Source organism: Myripristis murdjan, chromosome 22, assembly GCF_902150065.1.
Source record: "Myripristis murdjan chromosome 22, fMyrMur1.1, whole genome shotgun sequence".
Taxonomy (NCBI): Eukaryota; Metazoa; Chordata; class Actinopteri; order Holocentriformes; family Holocentridae; genus Myripristis; species Myripristis murdjan.
The window spans coordinates 15,026,769-15,048,522 of NC_044001.1; the positions used below are offsets into that span (position 1 = coordinate 15,026,769).

The following is a 21,754-nucleotide window of genomic DNA, read 5'->3' on the forward strand; positions in this document are numbered from 1 at the left end:
ACAGTCAGCACAAACGGTGCCAATCTCCTTTGATCTGACATCAGTTGTGACGGGACAGTCGATATGGAGATAAATTTATGTGCTGATTGAGATAGTAGCAGTGAATAGTGGTTTTTGTCAGTATTTATTGCACTGTTAATGTGCCTGACATTCCGGAAACCTGCCTTTGAGGTTTTGGTGACGTGTGCGCACTGCGCGCCAGTCAGCCAAAGTTGCACTACACCAGCTCCGCTCCGCCTGCGGCAGTAGACCTCCATGTCAATTGTGTAAACGTTCATTACACCTTCATTACGCCTGCTCATTTGATTGGTTTAAAGTGAATCAGCTGTGTCAAACCCACTCCACGCCTTCTCTCCTCCCTTGTGCCGGTAGGAGGAACAGCAGAGTACTTGCGCCACGGCGCACAGCGTGCCAAAATTGCAAAATCCACTTGGCCACACCCAGTTGGTGGTATATAGTGCACTATATAGTGATTAGGGAGTGATTTTGGACACAGCCAGTGATTTCGGACACAGCCTTAGGTTCCGCAGTTTTTTTACCGCGATATAACTGCCCGGCTAGACGCTGCTCATATACTTCAGTTCCGCATTTTTTAAATTATTTTATAAGCATCGATTATTGACATTAATGCATCGATGCTGGCTCGAAATCTATTTTTTTCTCCCACCTCTAGCAAGCATTAGTGTTCAATTTTATACCATCACACGATCTTAAAAGTCGATTTATGTTTAGATGGGACTCAACATCTATAAAATATCTGGGTGTAAAACTAACCAAAGACATGTCCCAACTGTACAATGAAAATTATCAACACATCAACTCAAAGACAAAACAGCACTGAGATAGATAGGCCTTATTGCCTCTGGACCTTGACAGCAGAGTGATGACAATAAAAACAAATATTTTACCCAGATACTTTATCTTTTTCAGTCCTTACCTATTCATGTTTCTGATAATCAATTTAAAGAATTCGATAAGGTATAATAATAATAATAATAATAATAATAATAATAATAATGATAATAATAATAATTGGAACGGTAAACCCCCCAGAGTAAGATACAAAACTTTACAGTTACTGAAGGATAGTGGTGGGATTGGCTCACCAAACCTTAAAGGTTATTATTTAGCAGCACAGCTAAAACCACTGTTACTCTGGTGCAATCAGGAATACTTTGCAAAATGGAAAATCATTGAGGTCTCATTGTTAGACTGACCTTTACAGAGTTTGCTAGGATGTCCATTAACCACTAAAAATGATATCATCCAGAGTCAGTGGGTTCGATTTTCTATTGATCTCCGGTCCTGTTTAGTGAAACAACTCAACATTCAAAAAGAAATATAAATACTTACATGGCCACTGTATGACCCAGATATTAATCCAGCTGTGAACGACAGAGGATTTATTGATTGATTGGGAAAGAAAAGGGTAGGCATGGAAGGGCGCAAGGGAGTAATTTTGTCTAGAGCGCCAACACAGGTAAAGCCGGCACTGCATGTCAGAAAGGTATGACCTTGTCAGGACTTTTATAGACATCTCCATATCCGACATTATTTACATGAGAATGCCAAAGGATTTATACCAAAAAATGTATCAACCATAACACAAATATTTATAGGGCTTAGAAATTAAATTTGTCCAGAAATATTATTGGTGAACTATAAATGAATATATTAGAAATACAGTTTTTCCCAGTCGCTTTGGTGCATTTCTCATATCATTATTAACATTTGCACTACAGTTAGTTCAACCTCCACAACATTTAGTCATTTGTGCACATCATAGTAGCAGTTTCTCATTCCTTCCAACAAATTGCAAATGCTTTGGGACAAGCATCAATTGCTTTCATACAACGCTCTGCTGTTTTATAACATTATCATTTGCTTAGGTCATGTCAGTCAAAATGAACTACACTTGTGAATGCTGAATAGTCATTCCCTATAAAACTTATAGTCCTCATTTCATTGCTTGAGTCATTACATACAAAAATGTTGAACTAGTTGTCAAAATCTGTCAAGCAAATTTTAGACATTTTTTTAATCTTTTTTTTTTTTTTTTTTTCCTGAAAATGTCTCCCAAATTGAACAGTTTCTCTCAGGTGAACCTCAGCATTCACTGATGAGAAGGGGTGTGTGAAGCATTAGTTGCAACCAATGATAAGCCACTTCTCCACAGTCACTCAGAGCCCCAACTTTACAAGCATATATGAACCAAGCAGGACATAGTGTGTACCATTTCTACAATACTGTCGCAAAGAAATGGAAGGGGTGAGGATGCAGGGAGGAAGGGGAAGGGGACAAAGAAGAAGAGGCCAAGTACATAGGCGGGTTCCGGATTTATTGTGGATCATGTTGTCAATCACGGCCTCACAATGGCTGAGGCTGGTCGAAGAGTGCAGCCAAATGTTGGGAGAACCACTGTAAATTCAATTACTCAAACATCTTGTCTGGAGAACAGGTGTGTATAATGGACAGTAATTCAGCACTAAACAATCTGCACTGCACTACTGTCATTGTGTCATACATGAAGCTTGCAGTGGGACAACAATTTGTCACTTTTTACATTTTACACTTAGACTTACAGCTTTACTGCAGCACAGATTTAGTGTATTGTAGTGTACAGTAGTGTTACAGTAAAGATTTGCCATATTTACTGTAATTTTACTCTGCACCACATAGGATTGCAGGACAACCTTGCAGAGGTGGAAGCGCTCACCTCAATAAATACAGTAATGTGTAACTTTACTGTAGTTTTCAAATGGCTGTGTAAATAGTATATAGTGCTGTCTTGAGCATTTTCAGGTAGTGTCACCAAGTGTCACCTGGCGTTTTTGCATTGGAAAACACTTACAGAGTAAACTGTCAATATGGAAACATGACAAAACCATTTGACTATCTTGTTCATAAACAATGGTGTCAGGACTTTTCATCTTGATGACACTGACACTTTCATTGACATGAATACTTGCTTTTGAGGAATGTCCATTTTGAGCAATGCTTTTGCAGGTTATCAGCTAGGTTTTGCAGTTTGTACCAATTGTTTTGAGAAATGCATTAACTGTTGTGCAAATGTAAATAGTGATGTGAGAAATGCACCAATGCAACTGAGAAAAACTGTAAGAGGCCGTAACACAAATTACGTAAAGGGAAAGTGGGAAAAAGAATTGGGAATTGTCATTACCCCAGAAGAGTGGAAAATCATTACAGATCACTTCTACAACCTCACAGCAGTGGAGGGATTTTTCTTAAAAGAGCTGTGTTAGCTGAAGTGCTGGAGGGAATGAGGTCACAACATGGTGGACCATACACACATATTCTGGAGCCGCCCCGCTCTGAAGACTTTTTGGGATGATGTACCTCGAGAGCCTGGACTTAGAATGACCTAAAAATGACAGATATCTTTTAAAAGTCTTCATGGTGGCAAGTAAAAACGCCATAACAAAGCATTGGCTTCGTAGGGAACCTCCAACTGTCAATGGAAAGATACACTATATTACCAAAAGTATTCGCTCACCCATTCAAATGATCAGAATCAGGTGTCCTCATCACTTGGCCTGGCCACAGGTGTATAAAATCAAGCACTCAGGCATGCAGACTGTGAAACAAGACATTTGTGAAAGAATGGGCCGCTCTCAGGAGCTCAGTGAATTCCAGCGTGGAACTGTCATAGGATGCCACCTGTGCAACAAATCCAGTCGTGAAATTTCCTCGCTCCTAAATATTCCACAGTCAACTGTCAGCTCTATTATAACAAAATGGAAGCGTTTGGGAACAACAGCAACTCAGCCACGAAGTGGTAGGCCACGTAAAGTGACGGAGAGGGGTCAGCAGATGCTGAAGCGCATAGTGCAAAGAGGTCGCCGACTTTCTGCACAGTCAATTGCTACAGAGCTACAAACTTCATGTGACCTTCAGATTAGCCCAAGTACAGTACGCAGAGAGCTTCATGGAATGGGTTTCCATGGCCGAGCAGCTGCAGCCAAGCCACACATCACCAAGTGCAATGCAAAGCGTCGGATGCAATGGTGTAAAGCACGCCGCCACTGGCCTCTAGAGCAGTGGAGACGTGTTCTCTGGAGTGATGAATCACGCTTTTCCATCTGGCAATCTGATGGACGAGTCTGGGTTTGGAGGTTGCCAGGAGAACGGTACATTTCAGACTGCATTGTGCCGACTGTGAAATTTGGTGGAGGAGGAATTATGGTGTGGGGTTGTTTTTCAGGAGCTGGGCTTGGCCCCTTAGTTCCAGTGAAAGGAACTTTGAATGCTTCAGGATACCAAAACATTTTGGACAATTCCATGCTCCCAACCTTGTGGGAACAGTTTGGAGCGGGCCCCTTCCTCTTCCAACATGACTGTGCACCAGTGCACAAAGCAAGGTCCATAAAGACATGGATGACAGAGTCTGGTGTGGATGAACTTGACTGGCCTGCACAGAGTCCTGACCTGAACCCGATAGAACACCTTTGGGATGAATTAGAGCGGAGACTGAGAGCCAGGCCTTCTCGACCAACATCAGTGTGTGACCTCACCAATGCGCTTTTGGAAGAATGGTCAAAAATTCCTATAAACACTCTCCTCAACCTTGTGGACAGTCTTCCCAGAAGAGTTGAAGCTGTAATAGCTGCAAAAGGTGGACCGACATCATATTGAACTCTATGGGTTAGGAATGGGATGGCACTTCAGTTCATAGTATGAGTAAAGGCAGGTGAGCGAATACTTTTGGTAATATAGTGTATAATTAAAAACATTCAGTGCATGGAACGGATGACTTTCAGCTTAAGACTACAAAGAGACAAAGGTGATGCTCTCTGGGAAAACAGAGATATATACCTTACACAAAGAGATGAAAACCTGGTTTGCGTTCTGAATAAAAAATAATTAGAATAATGAAAATTCTATTGTAGTTTCTGGTGAAATCTTTCTGAAAACATTCTTAGCAATAAAAGCAGTACCAGTAATAGTTGCATTTTTCTGTGCATTTAAAACAGTAAAGAATGAAAAAAATCACATGTATGTGAAGGTCAGAGTTCCTATTTATTGAACTTTGACCCACAGAGTCATTTTCATATGTGATTAATTCATTTTAAGTATTAATCACAATTTACGTAAAGTTAGTATTTTACTATACTATTGTGTATTATTTGAGTGTTGAAAAGCAAAACTTGATTTAGTTCATAGGAAAGGTGATTTGAATGTTTTGCATCGTTTTCAGAAATGAAGAATGCATTAAATCTATGGCACAGTGTTGTACTGCAAACACAAGTTTGTTGCTATTGATATATTTTCTAGTGGTAATCTGGTTTCTGAACTGTGGCTTGACTTTGAAGGAAGACTAACACATTTTTAGCACTGACTAAGCCTTGTTTTTAAACAGATACACCTCTGCATTACCTTGGTGCACTGTTTGGGGTGTTGGCTGCAGTTCCTCTGGGTTGTTCGCTGGGTTTGGGTGAGTATTATTATTTGATTTGTTGTCAGTAACCTGCGTTCTTTTTGTTCCATGTTCCTAATCAACACATAAGGGAGACTAATGAAGTAAACCTTGACCTTGATATGCAAGGTTATGAAGTGTTATACTTCCCTGGTGTTTACTGTGTTTGCAGAGAGTTACACTTTTCTGGTATTCATTGTGTGTGTGTGTGTGTGTGTGTGTGTGTGTGTGTGTGTGTGTGTGTGTGTGTGTGTGAGTATGTGTGTGTGTGTGTGTGTGTGTGTGTGTGTCCGTCGGTGTGTGTGTGTGCACGCATATCTGCTGGCAGACAAGCAAAAACATGACAACATGCATTTATGCAATATTTCCACTGTGTGCTTGTGCTTCATTTCAGCTTTTATGAGACAAACGATGTTGTCATTATGTTGCAGAATTGGCATTCAAAGAGGTAAGTGTTTCCAACAAAAACATTGAAATAAAAACATGTTTCACCTGAGTTTTTCACCTGCCTCGGTCTCTGTCTCTGCGGAAAAAATATGGAAAAGACCAGCGGGTGGAAACACAATCATTTTATCCAAAGAAAAATGAAGAGGGAGTAGATCAAGATATTTAATGGAAGTTTTTAGTTTTAGGTTTTTGTGACAGTTAAAGTGCTGAAATTAGTGTCTTTACTCCAAGACTTTACTCATCCACAGTAACCAGTGTAGCTGTAATTAGTAACTTTGCAGGATACTCAAAGCAGTGCCAGTAATAGTTGTGTTGCTTTTCTGTGCATTTAAAAAAGTAAAGAATGAAAAAAATCACATGTATGTGAAGGTCAGGGTTTGTATTTATTAAACTTTAACCCGCAGAATCATTTTCATATGTGATTAATTAATTTTAAGTATAAATCACAATTTATGTCATGTTAGTGTTTTACTGTACTATTGTGTATTATTTGAGTGTTGAAAAGCAAAACTTGATTTGGTTCATAGGTAAGGTGATTTGAATGTTTTGCATTTTTTTTCAGAAATTGAAGAATGCATTAAATCTATGGCACAGTGTTGTACTGCAAACACAAGTTTGTTGCTATTGATATATTTTCCAGTGGTAATCTGGTTTGTGAACTGTGGCTTGACTTTGAAGGAAGACTAATACATTTTTAGCACTGACTAAGCCTTTTTAAGTTTTAAGTTTTTAAACAGGCAGACTTCTGTGTTACCTTGCTCTGCTTGTTGGGATGATGGCTGCAGTATCTCTTGGTATATTTCTTGGTTTTGGTGAGTATTTTTATTTGATTTGTTGTCAGTAACCTGCGTTCCATTTGTTACAATTTTCTAATCAACATATATGCAAGGTCATGAAGAGTTACACTTTCCTGTTCAGTGTGTGTGTATGTGTGTGTGTGTGTGTGTGTGTGAAGCTGCACGCAGACAAACAAAAATACGACAACATGCATTAATGCAATATTTCCACTATGTGCTTGTGCTTCATTTCAGCTGCTATAGCAGGAATGATCTTTAGATCATTAAATAGAGGAGCTCACAGTGAATCAGGTTAGTATTTACCAGAAAAGCACTGAAATAAAAAGAAAGGAATTTACCAGCTGAAATAAAAGGCCAGTTCCCACAGACACCAGCAGCATTTTCTGTGCATTTAAAACAGTAAAGAATGAAAAAAATCAGTTCCTATTTATTAAACTTTGACCCACAGAGTCATTTTCATATGTGATTAATTGTGATTAATTAATTTTAAGTATAAATCACAATTTATGTCATGTTAGTATTTTACCGTACTATTGTGTATTATTTGAGTGTTGAAAAGCAAAACTTTATTTGGTTCATAGGTAAGGTGATTTGAATATTATGCTTTGTTTTCAGAAATTGAAGAATGCATTAAATCTATGGCACAGTGTTTTACTGCAAACACAAGTTTGTTGCTGTTGATATATTTTCCAGTGGTAATCTGGTTTGTGAACTGTGGCTTGACTTTGAAGGAAGACTACGGACCCACTCACATTAGGGCCATTTGTTCCGTATCGTGCTAAAGCAAAAATGCCCCTCTCCCCAGTCCCCTGCTGGCCTGCACTCACATTACCAAAAGCCCAAACGCGCCCCAGCGCGATTGCCCCCGGTATGTAAGTCATCATGTTGAAATACGACAACAGGCATGGTCCGACGTCATCATAAATCATTATAGTTCAAATACATTCATCATGTCTTCCTTTTAACTAAAAGACGTTTTTGTTCCTTTGAATCAGACATGGGATGTTTATTTTCCTTGACAGTTTCAGAGGTAACTTCCTCCTTCAGATCCAACCGCTCCGGTCCAACTGACAGCCCGAGCGGCACCTGTCAGATCCGGCAGTGCCGGCCAGCACCAGGGCTGCCGGATCTCCGGGCACACAGACTGCCGTAGGCTACTTTCATTATAGACCGACTTTTGTTGGTACGCGGTTGCAGCAACACAACGGACAATGACACACAACATGGTTGATTAGTGATTGTTCAAAGCGGCCATTCGCTGGTAATCCTGCTGCACGCATTAAACAATGAAACAATTTTGCAGAGGCAGGAGGAAAGTTGCATGATTTACATCCGCGCACTGAGTGTGTGACCATGCATATGCTCGTGTTTGCGCCCGTACTGTGCTGAAGCACACCCCTTCCAACCGTGCCAGAGCGGGGGAAGTATTTTAGTACGGAACGGAGCGATCACACTGGTCAAAGAATCCGGATTTCAGGGGAAAACGTGCTTGAGCTCGGAACAAACTTGGTAATGTGAGTGGGCCCTAACACATTTTTAGCACTGACTAAACCTTGTTTTTAAACAGACAGATTTCTGCTTCACCTTGGTGTGGAGTTTGGTGTGATGGCTGTGATTTCCATGGTTGGTTTTCTTGGCTTGGGTGAGTATTTTTATTTGATTTGTTCTAAGTAACCTGTGTTGCTTTTGTTCCAGTTTCCTAATCAACACATATACAAGGTTTTCTGGTATTCATTTTGTGTGTGTGTGTGTGTGTGTGTGTGTGTGTGGTTTAAGCTGCAGGCAGACAAACAAAAACATGACAACAAGCATTAATGCAATATTTCCACTGTGTTCTTGTGCTTCATTTCAGCTTTTATAACACAAAGGATCTTTTCATTACGTAACAGAAATGGCAATGAATCAGGTAAGTGTTTCCCACAAAAGCACTGAAATAAAAACATGTTAACGTGAGTTTTTCACCTGCCTTGGTCTCTGGGGGAAAACTAACAGGACATGGAAAAGATCAGCAGGTGGAAACACAATCATTTTATCCAAAGAAAATGAAGAGGGAGTAGATCAAGATATTTAATGGAAGTATTTAGTTTTAGGTTTTGAACTTCTCACTGATTGGATGTGGCCAGAAGTGCAACATGCCTGAAAGTTTCAACCACTAGAGGGCAGTGCAGCACAAGTTTTCTGCTGCTGTTGACTCTTTCTTTAGGGGAAACTGCATGTGTTGTATGTGTGGGAATGAATTGACTGACATGTAAGGGTTTACAGATGTTACTTACTTGTTACAGATGTTGATTTTATAGTCAGCCATTCACCTCAGCATCAACATGATACTGACAATGCTGTAAAGTGACTGAGCACACTCCTGCATTCACCACCACACCTTCAGCTTCAAACAGCAGCTCCAGGTTGTCATTAGGACTCAACACACCAGATTCCCAGTTTGTACCCGGTGGTTTTTAGAATGGAATTGAAGTAAAACAGTGGGAATTTACCAGCTGAAGTAAAAGGCCAGTTCCCACAGACACCAGCAGCATTTGGTTGTTATTGCGTCTCTCACCTCTGCAATAAAACTCACAAACAGAGGTGAGACAGGGATTAGCCTGCAGGTGTTGCATGCTACTTCCTATCTATTCTGACCTTAAAATGAAACTAAAACTCTGCAGCCAATTGCAGAGCACCATCACCTTCTAATGATCCAGGCAAGTCTCCATGAGTCCTATGACACTGGAAAATACACAATTAAATCATTTTTCAAAAAATGTTCCTGCAATAAAAGCAGTACCAGTAGTAGTTGTGTTGCTTTTCTATGGACCTGCAGAGTCAATTTCATATGTCATTAATTCAATTAAAGTATAAATCACAATTTATGCAATGTTAATGGTTTACTGTACTATTGTGTATTATTTGAGTCTTGAAAAGCAAAACTTGATTTAGTTTATAGGTAAAGTGATTTTAATGTTTTGCATTGTTTTCAGAAATTGAAGAATGCATTAAATCTATGGCACAGTGTTGTACTGCAAACACAAGATTGTTGCTATTGATATATTTTCCAGTGGTAATCTGGTTTGTGAACTGTGGCTTGACTTTGAAGGAAGACTAACACATTTTTAGCACTGACTAAGCCTTATTTTTAAGCAGACGGACTTCTCTGTTACCTTGCTCTGCTGGTTGGGATGATTGCTGTAGTTGCTCTGGGTTGTTTTCTGGGTTTTGGTGAGTATTTTTATTGATTTGTTGTCTGTAACCTGTGTTCCATTTGTTTCAAGTTCCTAATCAACACATATGCAAGGTTATGAAGAGTTACACCACCCTGGTGTTCAGTGTGTGTGTGTGTATGTGTGTGTGTGAAGCTGCAGGCAGACAAACAAAAATACAATAACATGTGTTAATGGAAAATTTCCACTGTGCTTGTGCTTCGTTTCAGCTGCTATAGCAGAAACGATCTTTTCATACATCAGCAGATTTGACAGTGCATCAGGTAAGTGTTTCCCACAAAAGCATTGAAATAAAAACGTCTTAACATGAGTTTGCTGCTGTTGACTCCCTCTTTAAAGGAACCTACATGCATTATAAGTGTGGGAATGAATTGACTGACATGTCAGTGTTTACAGATGTTACTTACTTGTTGCAGATGTTGATTCTATAGTCAGCCATTCACCTCAGCATCAACATGATACTGACAATGCTGTAAAGTGACTGAGCACACTCCTGCATTCACCACCACACCTTCAGCTTCAAACAGCAGCTCTAGGTTGTCATTCGGACTCAACACTGACCTGCAGGAAAATTGTTTTCCTTCAGTTTCCACAGTGGCAGCCAGATTCCCAGTTTGCACACGGTGGTTTTTAGAATAGAATTGAAGTAAAACAGTAGGAATTTACCAGCTGAAGTAAAAGGTCAGTTCCCGCAGACACCAGCAGCATTTGGTTGCTGTTGCGTCCCTCACGTCTGCAATAAAACTCACAAACAGAGGTGAGACAGGGATTAGCCTGCAGGTGTTGCATGCTAATTCCTATCCATTCTGACCTTAAAATGAAACTAAAACTCTGCAGCCAATGGCAGAGCACCATCACCTTCTAATGATCCAGGCAAGTCTCCACGGCTTCTATGACACTGGAAAATACACAAGTAAATAATTTTTTAAAAATGTTCCTAGCAATAAAACCATTACCAGTAATAGTTGCTTTTCTATGTATTTAACCCTCCTGTCGTGTTCGCGGTCAAATCTGACCGGTGTACAAGTTTTCTCTCCAAAAAATGCAGTTAATTTCATCTGTATGTCATGAGGTTCCATGACTTTGTTCACACATGGCATCTGAACACATAAAATAAATTTGGAGAATTTTTATTAATTTTTGAATGTTTTATTTAACTTGTATACACCCATCGTGTTCCCGGTCACAAATGACCGGTCATTAGAAATGAATGGGTAAGACTACAATTCAGTGTATAAAATAGAGTTAAACACATTCCCACACTCCTTTCCCACACCCCAACATGCAGGTGTCTTTGAGCAGACACAGATGTGTGTGAACACACACACACACACACACACACACACACACACACACACACACACACACACCTTATACCCCTTTCTGCCTTCCATGGCAACCCCCACAGGAAAGTATCTCTCTGACTTCTTTCCCACACCCCAACATGTAGGTGTCTTTGAGCAGGCACACACACACACACACACACACACACACACACACACACACACACACACAACACACACACATACACACACACACCTTATAACCCTTTCTGGCTTCCATGGCAACCCCCACGGGAAAGTATCTCTCAGACTTCTTTCCCACACCCCAACATGTAGGTGTCTTTGAGCAGGCACACACACACACACACACACACACACACACCTTATACCCCTTTCTGGCTTCCATGGCAACCCCCACGGGAAAGTATCTCTCAGACTCTTTCCCACACCCCAACATGTAGGTGTCTTTGAGCAGGCACACACACACACACACACACACACACACACAAACACACACACACACACACATGGACACAGACACACACAGACACACACAACTTTGCCCCTTTTTGGCTTCCATGGCAACCCTCACGGGAACCTACCACGGGAACTGCCAACACCTGTCACCTGTCACCTGACACCTGACACCTGTCAGGTGTCAGGTGTCAGGAAGAAGACCCAGCTGAAGTTGTGGTCACCTTTCGGTCCAAAAATGGTCATTTTTCCTGGACCTCATCCCCACCTGAGAGGAACAGTCACCTTCCATGTGAAAATGTCATGAGGATGACTAACTAAATCATACTGGTCAATGCTGACGGGAACACAAAAGATGCTATTTTTTTGCCACTATTTAGAAAATTGAAATGTTTTCAAAACAGTGTCCTTGGAAAACATTGAAATGAAGTACTCTGTGATAAATACTACAATATGTTTCATCTGAGTATTTGTTATAGTCAAAATAATATCTATATAATGTTTTTTTCCCTAAAAAACGAATGGTATGATCTCAGGTAAATTAGGCCTACAGCACATACATAGCAAATAGAAGTTCAAACTTGTCATTTTCACAAGAGCAGAAGTTGATAAAAAGATCTAACACAACATTAGGTGATAATATGTATCATAGTGGATTTATAATCAAATACAATGTTACCGGTCACATGTGACCGGGAACCCCATGAGTGTTAGCCCAAAATGAACAGAATAGGAGGGTTAAAATGGTAAAGAAGGAAAAAAAAATCACATGTATGTGAAGGTCAGAGCAACTATTTATTGAACTTTGACCTGCAGAGTCATTTTCATATGTGATTAATTCATTTTAAGTATAAATCACAATTTTTGTAATGTTAGTGTTTTGCTGTACTTTTGTGTATTATTTGAGTGTTGAAAAGCAAAACTTCATTTGGTTCATCGGTAAGATGATTAAATCTATGGCACAGTGTTGTATTGCAAACACAAGTTTGTTGCTATTGATATATTTTCCAGTGGTAATCTGGTTTGTGAACTGTGGCTTGACTTTGAGGGAAGACCAACACATTTTTAGCACTGACTAAGGCTTTTTTTTTTTTTTTTAAACAGAAACACTTCTGCTTCACGTTGGTGGTGTGATTGTGAGGATTGCTGTAGTAGCTCTGGTTTGTTTTCTGGGTTTGGGTGAGTATTATTATTTGATTTGTTGTCAGTAGTATGCATTCTATTTTTTTCAATTTCCTAATCAACACATATGCAAGGTTATGAAGATTTACACTTCTCTGGTATTCATTGTGTGTGTGTGTGTGTGTGTGTGTGTGTGTGTGTGTGTGTGTGTGTGTGTGTGCCTATAGGCAGACAAACAAAAACATGACAACATGCATTCATGCAATATTTCCACTGTGTGCTTGTGCTTCATTTCAGCTGCTATAACAGGAAAGATCTTTTCATTACACAGCAGAAATCTGAATGAGCCTAACCCTAACCCTATAGGTAAGTGTTTCCCACAAAAGCATTGAAATAAAAACATATAAAATAAATAAAAATAAATTAAAATAAATAAATAAATTTAAAAAAAAACTAACAGCAGGACATGGAAAAGATCAGCAGGCGGAAACACAATCATTTCAAAATAAATAATTATCTAAAAACATTCCTTTCAATAAAAGCAGTACAAGTAATTGTTATATTGCTTTTCTTTTCATTTAAAACTGTTAATGATGGCTTGCTCGTTTTTAATATGTTGATACATTTGTAATTCACACATTTTTTTGTTTTTGTTTTTAATTAGCATTTTTGCATATATGTATGATTAGAATTCACAGCAGCAATTTAGATTAGGGAAGACAATAACCACTCATCAGTCACTTCTTAACATACATATTATCTTACTGGCTCATTTTGAGTTACTGCAAACCAGTTATAGGCATCTTATTGTACACTTTTCTTTTCTACAACTATAATCCATTTTCCCTCAGCCACTGAATCAACTGTCAGTAACAAAGGTGTTAGACTCACAAACAGAAGCCACACACCAATTAGCTGTTTTGAAATAGTAAGCAGGCAGGTGTTACCAACTATCCCTCTTGCCCTTGAAATGAAAATAAAAACTGTTCTTTTCTCCTGTCTGCAGCTCAAAGTCCAGCACCTACATCAAACTGTATCAAATGTTGTTCTATATCAGATGATGGAGTCTCTTTGGCTTTTATGACACTGTAAATGCAGATTTAACCCTCCTATTACGTTTGGGGTCCATTTGACCCCAGCCAATGTTTAATGTCTCTAAATAAATGGTTAACATCATTTTTTTTTTTTTTTTTTTTTTTTTGCTTCATATTTAATGAGTGTTCCTAATGTAATGGGCACTACCGGGTAAAGATGATATGTTTTCAATGTCCTGTACACACTTTGGAACGCATTGGTTATAAATAACAAAAATCATTACTTAGATATAATATAAAGCCATTAAAACACCAAAAAATAATATTTCTTTCCAACTTTAGATCAATCAGTGAGATTTTATGGTGATTTGAATATTTTTCCATTGTCACATAATAGGAATACTGGATGTATAAGTGGGGGTGGGAGGGAGTTATGTTTTATTCAAAGGGCTATTTAGGTAATCAAAAAAAAAAACAAAAACATAAAGTACTTGACACATAAACTTTGATAACAATTTTAGTTATAATAATTTTGTGTAAGTTTAAACTGCAGGGGTCTAATTGACCCCAAACATAAAAGATGCTCAAAAATGTGAACATAACAGGAGAGTTAAATATGTAAAATATGTGGAACAGCAATTGCTATTTTTTTTTTTTTTTAATTTTATTTCTCACATTATATATCACATATGCTTTTCTGTTAAGTATGTTATTGTTATAGTATATCATTTACATTTATTCTGCCACCTTCTCTTGAGCTGTTACAAGCCTTTACAAAGGGAACAAAATGAATTACTGGCAGACCCACACTGTAGTAAATAAAATCACTGCAAAGTGGCCAGTTAAAATTGTGCAAATGAAAACCCTTTGGCTTACCAAGAGCACGTGTGTAGGAGTGCTCTTATGTTGTCTTGACATCATTATCTGATATACTAATATCCATTTAAATGCAACCAGAATTTAAACAAATTCAAACATAAGCCTTGTGACAATAAGCCACTCAGTGTCTATGCAACCCTGCAATATACAAATCAAATAAATAAATAAAAGCTGATAACAATACTGATAATAACAGCTTTTGGAAGCCGGGCCAGTAAATATTGTCTTTAGGGCCAGTAGCTTTCAGATGCACTGGTCCTAGCCAGTGGCAAAAAACTATCAACACTGAACACTGGCTTCATTATTAATACCTTATTCTGCATTGTTTTCTTCATGTTCAGTCAATTAAACTTGAGTTTCCATCAGTGTTGGCTGGCAGTCAGCACAGAAGTGGCCTTGTTCAGTATGGGCTTCATGAGGAGCATCGTGGCAGTGTGATTCCCAGTCTGTGTGTGCACTTTCCTGTTGTGTTTTGAAGGAGTTGATGCAAAATGGAGGAGCTGCTATACATTTACAGCTGTTGGTGTGTTTGTGTTTTTGAATAGAACTAAATCAACTAAACCATGGTTGACCAAACCAAGATGAAGATGGGGGGTCAGATGGATCAACAGCATGAAGTCACTGGTTATAGTCACCTGGCATTTTCAACAATAGACCTTTTTCACAGCAGCCACTTTGTGATGAAATAGCAGCACAAAGCAGGGCAGCTTCTGTCCACAGGCAGTAAGGCTTAGCAACAGCCAGTGGACTCACAGCCACATCTGAATTTGGACTGAATATACTGCAGCTGAGGGTTTTGAATATGTACATGGTCTTTTTACATGTGTATTAATATTATTATTATTATTATTATTATTATATTAAGTATGAGTTTAGATGTAAATAATTCCGTTGTAATGTTCTCATCTGTAATAGTGTATGGTTGTTTTCTATTTTTTTTTTTTTTTTTCCACTTTTTTTGTGGCATTTTCACTGTCTGAGTTTTTATGCTTCTGGCAAAAACCTACCTGAGCTTGATGCTGATGTCTCTCTTTATTGCAACATTGTTTAATGTTTATTGTTGTTATGGATCCCCATTAGTCTTCAGTATGATGAAGATTATTCTTCCCGGGGTCCACAGAAAGACAAATATAAAAAAAGACCTAAGCTAATCATTACTAGATACATATGCATATGTACACACATACAACATACATAGCATACATACATACTAACAATCACACATATACACATACATATTATACATACCTCTACATAACACCATGTCTATAATAAATTAGATATGCATTGTAATTTATCATATCATCTACCCTCTATTGTCATGTCAAGAAAAAAATGTTAAGTGTTATGTCTTGTCTCATGATTTCCTGTTTTATTTTGAAATTTTACTTCCCTCTCGTGTCTGGTCACTTGTCCTTCCTCTTGTGTGTTCCCCTGGTCTGATTGTCTTCCCTGCCCTGATTGTTTCCACCTGTTCCCTATTACCTTGTGTGTGTACATATAGTTGGTGTTTCCCTTTGTCCTGTGCCAGTTCGTCTTGTGTTGTATTGCCAGGAGAACCACGCCATTCTTGTCAGGTTACCACAGTTATTCTTCTTGCCTTATTAAAATCATTTATTTGATACTCTGTTGCTCTTGCCATTTGTTTTTGCCTGTCCTCGCTAGAGTGATTTTCTGTTGAAACTTTTGTATTGAATTTTAGTTGCTACTTTTTATTACTATTGCCTCCTCATCTGAGTGATTTTTGGTTTGTAGATTTCCTCCTTGAGAGTGATTTTTGTGTTGTTACTTTGTACTTGATTAAAGACTCATAAGAGTCATTTAAGACTCAATATCATTTTATTCCTTGTCTGGAGTCGTGCAATTAGGTTCCGGTTTTTTGCTCAGTCTTGTCATCTATAGTAAATGAACTATACATTATTGATTTATTATCCGTCTCCAATAATAAATAAACTATACATTGTCATGTATCATTTCATCTTCCATATAAATATTATATTGCAATACTTTATATGTCATTACTTTTATATTACATAGTATGTAAATCTACATATATACATCGATCCATACTCATACTTACATACACACACATACATAGATTTTCATATAAACCTATTCATAGGGACTCTATAATCAGTCAAGGCAAGGGTTATATGTGACCAATCCTAATTGTTTTGCACAGATGGCCATTCTTGCCTTTTTTAAATACATATGGCATACTTGAATGTGGTATTCCTTTCCGGAATACCACATTCCATTTCCATGTTTGAGAGGGTGCCATTGAACATTACACACTGTTGTCTGTTAGACAAGTAACTTCTTACAAATTGAATAGCAGAATCATTAAAACCATAAGCCAGCAGTTTCTTAAGCAATAACTTATGGTCTATGATGTCAAAGGCTGCGCTGAAGTCCAACAGCATAGCATCCACAATCATTTTTTTGTCAATACTTTGAAGCCAGTTATCAATTAGAGATTTTAGGCTGTGCAGTTTGAATAGCCTGCCTTATGGGCATGTTGGATATCTGAGTTAATGCAGTTTTCTTCAAAATATTGTTGAATTTGTTTAAATATAATTCCCTCCAGAAGTTTGCCCAGAACTGGCAATGTGCCAATTGGCCTGCTGTTTGGCCCTGAAAATGGCTCTCTACTGTTCCTTGGTAGGGGAGTTACCTTTGCAATTTTCCATAACTGAGGATAAACACATTCATCAAAGCACAGGCTGAAAATATGGAAAATAGGCTTTACGACCATCTTAGCTGATAGCCATAATAATCTGCCGTCCAAATTATCAATCCCACATAGTTTATCACATTTAATTGATAAAAGAAGCTTCTCCAGTTCCCCTTCCTTGATCATCTTAAACTGAAAGCTGCGTTCCTTGTTCAGCATAATTTGCTCTTTAATAATGAAATCAGAAAGCTCGCCTCTCACTGGTATCATTTGATTTCTCACTGTACTCACTTTGTTGATGAAATAATTATTAAAAATAATTTGCTATGTCCAATGGTTTAGTTATGTATGTATGTATGTATGTATGTATGTATGTAATTTATATTTTTTATGTCAGCGACAAAATCATTTTCAGAGAAGTTTTTGTACATTCTTTTATATATTACTTTTGGCCCCACTTTTGGAATCTTTGCTCTTAAGGATATCGCAATCATATTGTGGTCGCTAAAGCCAACTGGTACCAAGACAGCTTTCGAGCATTTTTCAGGAACGCTTGTAAAGAAGTGGTCTATACAGGTTTTCGAGATTGAACCTTTACAATCAATATTAATCCTTGTGGGCATGCTGATGATTTGATATAAATTGCAGACAGAGGCTGCATCACTTAACTTCTTTTTTAGTGTACAATTATTGGAAAACCATCTGATATTCATATCTGTGGCAAAGAAGACTTCGTGACCCTTATTGGTGGCATTTTGCAGCATAGTGCATGTTATTCAAATATTCAGCATTAGAGCACGGTGGCCTATAACAACAAATCAATATAGGTTTGCAATATGGAATGTGAATCTGAAACCATAGGGCCTCCGCTCCATTCATGCCCAGATCCTTAATGTTCGCTGGAATGTGATCTCTAAGATAAAAGGCAACGCTTCCCCTATACCTGTTTCTATCTAAATAAATAACTTGTAACCTTGTATGGAAACCGCTGAATGATCTATGGTGCTATCCAAGTGTGTCTCTGAAATAGCCATAATGTGGATATCATTTTGCTGCAGGATGGAACCTAGCTCATTTACCTAATTTTTTACACTACAAATGTTTAGGTGGGCAAATTTTAAACCTTTTTTTTTTTTTTTTTTGGAAGCTTAATAGACATATAGATAAAGGGAGAAAATTAAAAAAAAATCGAATCAAATCAGAACCGCAGATGAGGGTTCTCATTACTGCGAGTCCTCTTTACTCCTTTATTGCGGGGTAGAAATCACGGGTGAGGGTGTGCCAGCATTTTGCCTAATGCTACCCTCCCTCTCTCTAGGTGGGTGGACGACAAGCTGATCGTATTTTAAATATGCAATGTCCCCTCTGTCCCATTCCTCTCTCAATTTAGGCAGCAGCTCCCTTCTTTTTTGTGTCACTGCCTCAGAAAAGTCTTTGTTTATGTAGACCCCTGGGGCGGTCTTCTTCAGCTCCTCTCTTTTTGACCAAATCAGCTCTCTGTCCTTGAAGTTTAAGAATTTAGCCACTACGGGCCTCCTGCGTTCTCCCGTGAGATCCCGCTTTCCAGTGCGGTGGGCTCTTTCTATAACCATAGGTCCAGAATCCAGCTTCAATTTATCAGAAATCAGGCAACGAACTTTCCTTTCCACATCAGATTTTTTCTCTCCAGCAGAATAAAGCCTTCACAGATAGTGCGCATACCACTTTCCAGAGTGTTGTGATCAATGGAGATTTTAGAGATTTGGATTTTAATCCCATCAACCTCCAGCTGGGTGTAATGGATGCTGTCCTTGAGCTTTCGGATATTCCTATTCATGGAGTCAAGACGCTCATTGGTGGAGTCCATGATCATACGAACAAACTTGTTGAAAGTATCAACCTGTCTATCCAGCATCTCATTGTAGTGGACCTTCTGCTGTGCCAGTTTTTGTTTGATCAGTTTCCTGACAGCGTCCATGGTTACGAGCTCCGTTTCCATGTCAACAGCCGGAGCAGCGGCCTCGCCGCCGTTTCTCATCCTCTTTGACATGACAGCTGATGTAGATGAAAGCGGAGGAAACAAAACAAAACAAAACAAAATAAAACAAACAAACACAAAAAAAAAAAACAGATGCACAAATTCTCATTTATGTATATACCATTTGATCAAATAATTAAATATAATAATAAGACTGAATAATAAGATTAAGTCAATAAAATTCCTTCTCACACGTTTTAATAAAATCAAAACACACTTTTATAGCATAAAGGGAAAACAGTGTATTTGCCCAGTGATGAACGTAGACATCTCACCTCATTGAGTGTGGCCAGTAAGAAAACAAGAAGGAAAAAGAGAGAAATATAATTTCAGGATCTATTCCAGACATGTGTGCCTTTAAAACCGCAGCAGTGTTAAAATTACAGAGTCAGTCCAGGCAGTGAGCCCACCCCGCCCCCTCTCCCAGACGGACCTTTTTACTTTTGCTTTCAGTTCCGTATCCACACGTAAGGCTCAGACGCTGACGGAGGTCCTACTTTGTACCAAAAGAAAGGAGTTTTATATCAAACAGTTTGTCATTTCTGTCTGTAGACATGGATCGACGTGTGATTTTCTTGGGGCTCCTGGCTGTGCTGCTGCTGGACTTTACCGAGGGTAAGTTTCATGAAACGCCCCACTTCACTTCCCTGTTGGAAATACTGGCTACAGTGTGACGGGAGGCTGTTTTTTCACCAATGTTGCTGATATGATATTTTAACTTCTTGAGAAACCTTCTGTGATGATTGACGTCGCTCTACAGATAAAACTGAATTGAACTGGTCTTGTTTAACTCCCAGCCCGTATTTAGTTTGAGAAATACAAACTGTGTCTTACAGCCTACCCTTACGAAAAAATAAGTATAAGTTTAAGCATACTTAAGAATAAGTACAAGTATTGAAAGTATACTTATATCAATGTACTTGTAGTGACTAGAAAATATAGTAGGCTAATTTAATACTTTGTGGGACTAAATTGGAACACTTTTAGTGTGCAAAAGTATACTTAAATATTACTTAAGTATACTTTGAGGCCATTTTTAAATTTATAGAAGTATCCCTTCAAGTATACCACAAGTACACTCATCTGTGTACTAGTTATATACTTTTAGCCCGCTTTTTAGTTCATTAAAGTACACTAAAGTATATTCTCAGTAAACTACTTGTATACTGATTTTTAATAGTTAAATATACCTTTAAGTTTACTTAAGGTTTACTTAGCACATTACTTAAAGTATACTTATTTTTAATACTTAAGTATACCTGTAAGTTGACTTCACATAGTACTTAGAGTATACTATTTATAAACTATTTTTTTACAGTTGAAATATACCTCTAGCTAAACTTAAAGTATACTTGAAGTTAACTCATACTGTAGTAGACTGCAGTATATACATAAAAAACACAAGACATGCTCAGGATTAAGAATGCATTTGACTACTTTATACAACATTTTAAAACATGCTGTACTCAGTCTATTCATGTGGATGCTAATGGAACACAAATTATTGCTTGTACAATTCAAAACATAAATAGTCTCTCTGAAATCAAGTCCTTCTTTGTGGAACACAAGTAAAGAAAAAAGTGCACATCTGCATATGTAAAATTTTAAACAAAAATAACCTCTCCAAAATCAAGTCTGTCCTTGTCAAAAAAGGAAAGAAGTGCACAGCTTTAGGCAGAGGAACCACAATAGACACTACTGTATCTTAAATATAAACACAATATGTCTTTTTACACAGTCCTCTTTGCAGTGATTTGCTTGGCATAGCTAATATTGTTGCATTTCTGTCTTATGATGCGTCTCACATCTTGCATGGTGATGTCAGGGAACTTTGCCTGGGCATGGCCTGTGAGTTAAAACACACATACAAAACAAAACAAAACAAAACAAAACAGTACTTACAGTATATGTTTTGTTTTCCTATCACCCCATATTCACCATACATAACACAATGAAATGGTCAGAAATGCATGTAGGGATGTTTTCTTTATTTAACCAGGAATAAATAAATCCCATGGAGATTAAAAACATATGCTGTTGCAGAAACGTGTTCTCTATCTATCTCTTCCGCTCTCTCTCACACGGAAAAAAAAACTTTGGAATGCAGTTGCAGAGACTTGTTCTCTCTCCCTCTCTCCCGCTCTCTCTCACACGGAAAAAAAAACTTTGGAATGCAGTTGCAGAAACTCCCAGATTTTAAAACCAGGAAGTGTAGATGGGACAGCAAATTTCTTTTTTTTTTTTTTTTTTTTAGCTTAACAAATATTTACCAAGAAATGACCACACATACCTATCTACTCTCATTACTCTCATATTATGATATCAACATGATATCATAATATGATATCATGTTCATGACTGAAGGGAAAAGCAAGGTGATA

The 21,754-nt window shown here is 38.1% G+C and overlaps 1 protein-coding gene across 1 annotated transcript in view; it reads left to right on the plus strand.

The window, feature by feature from the left end:
• The window catches only part of LOC115354037 (uncharacterized), a 114,270-nt gene that overhangs the window by 68,062 nt on the left and 24,454 nt on the right, over positions 1-21,754 (plus strand). Inside the window, exon 18 of the mRNA XM_030044192.1 lies at positions 5,378-5,452. Within this exon, the coding sequence (XP_029900052.1) occupies positions 5,378-5,452 (75 nt within the window). The remainder of the gene's footprint in view (positions 1-5,377; positions 5,453-21,754) is intronic.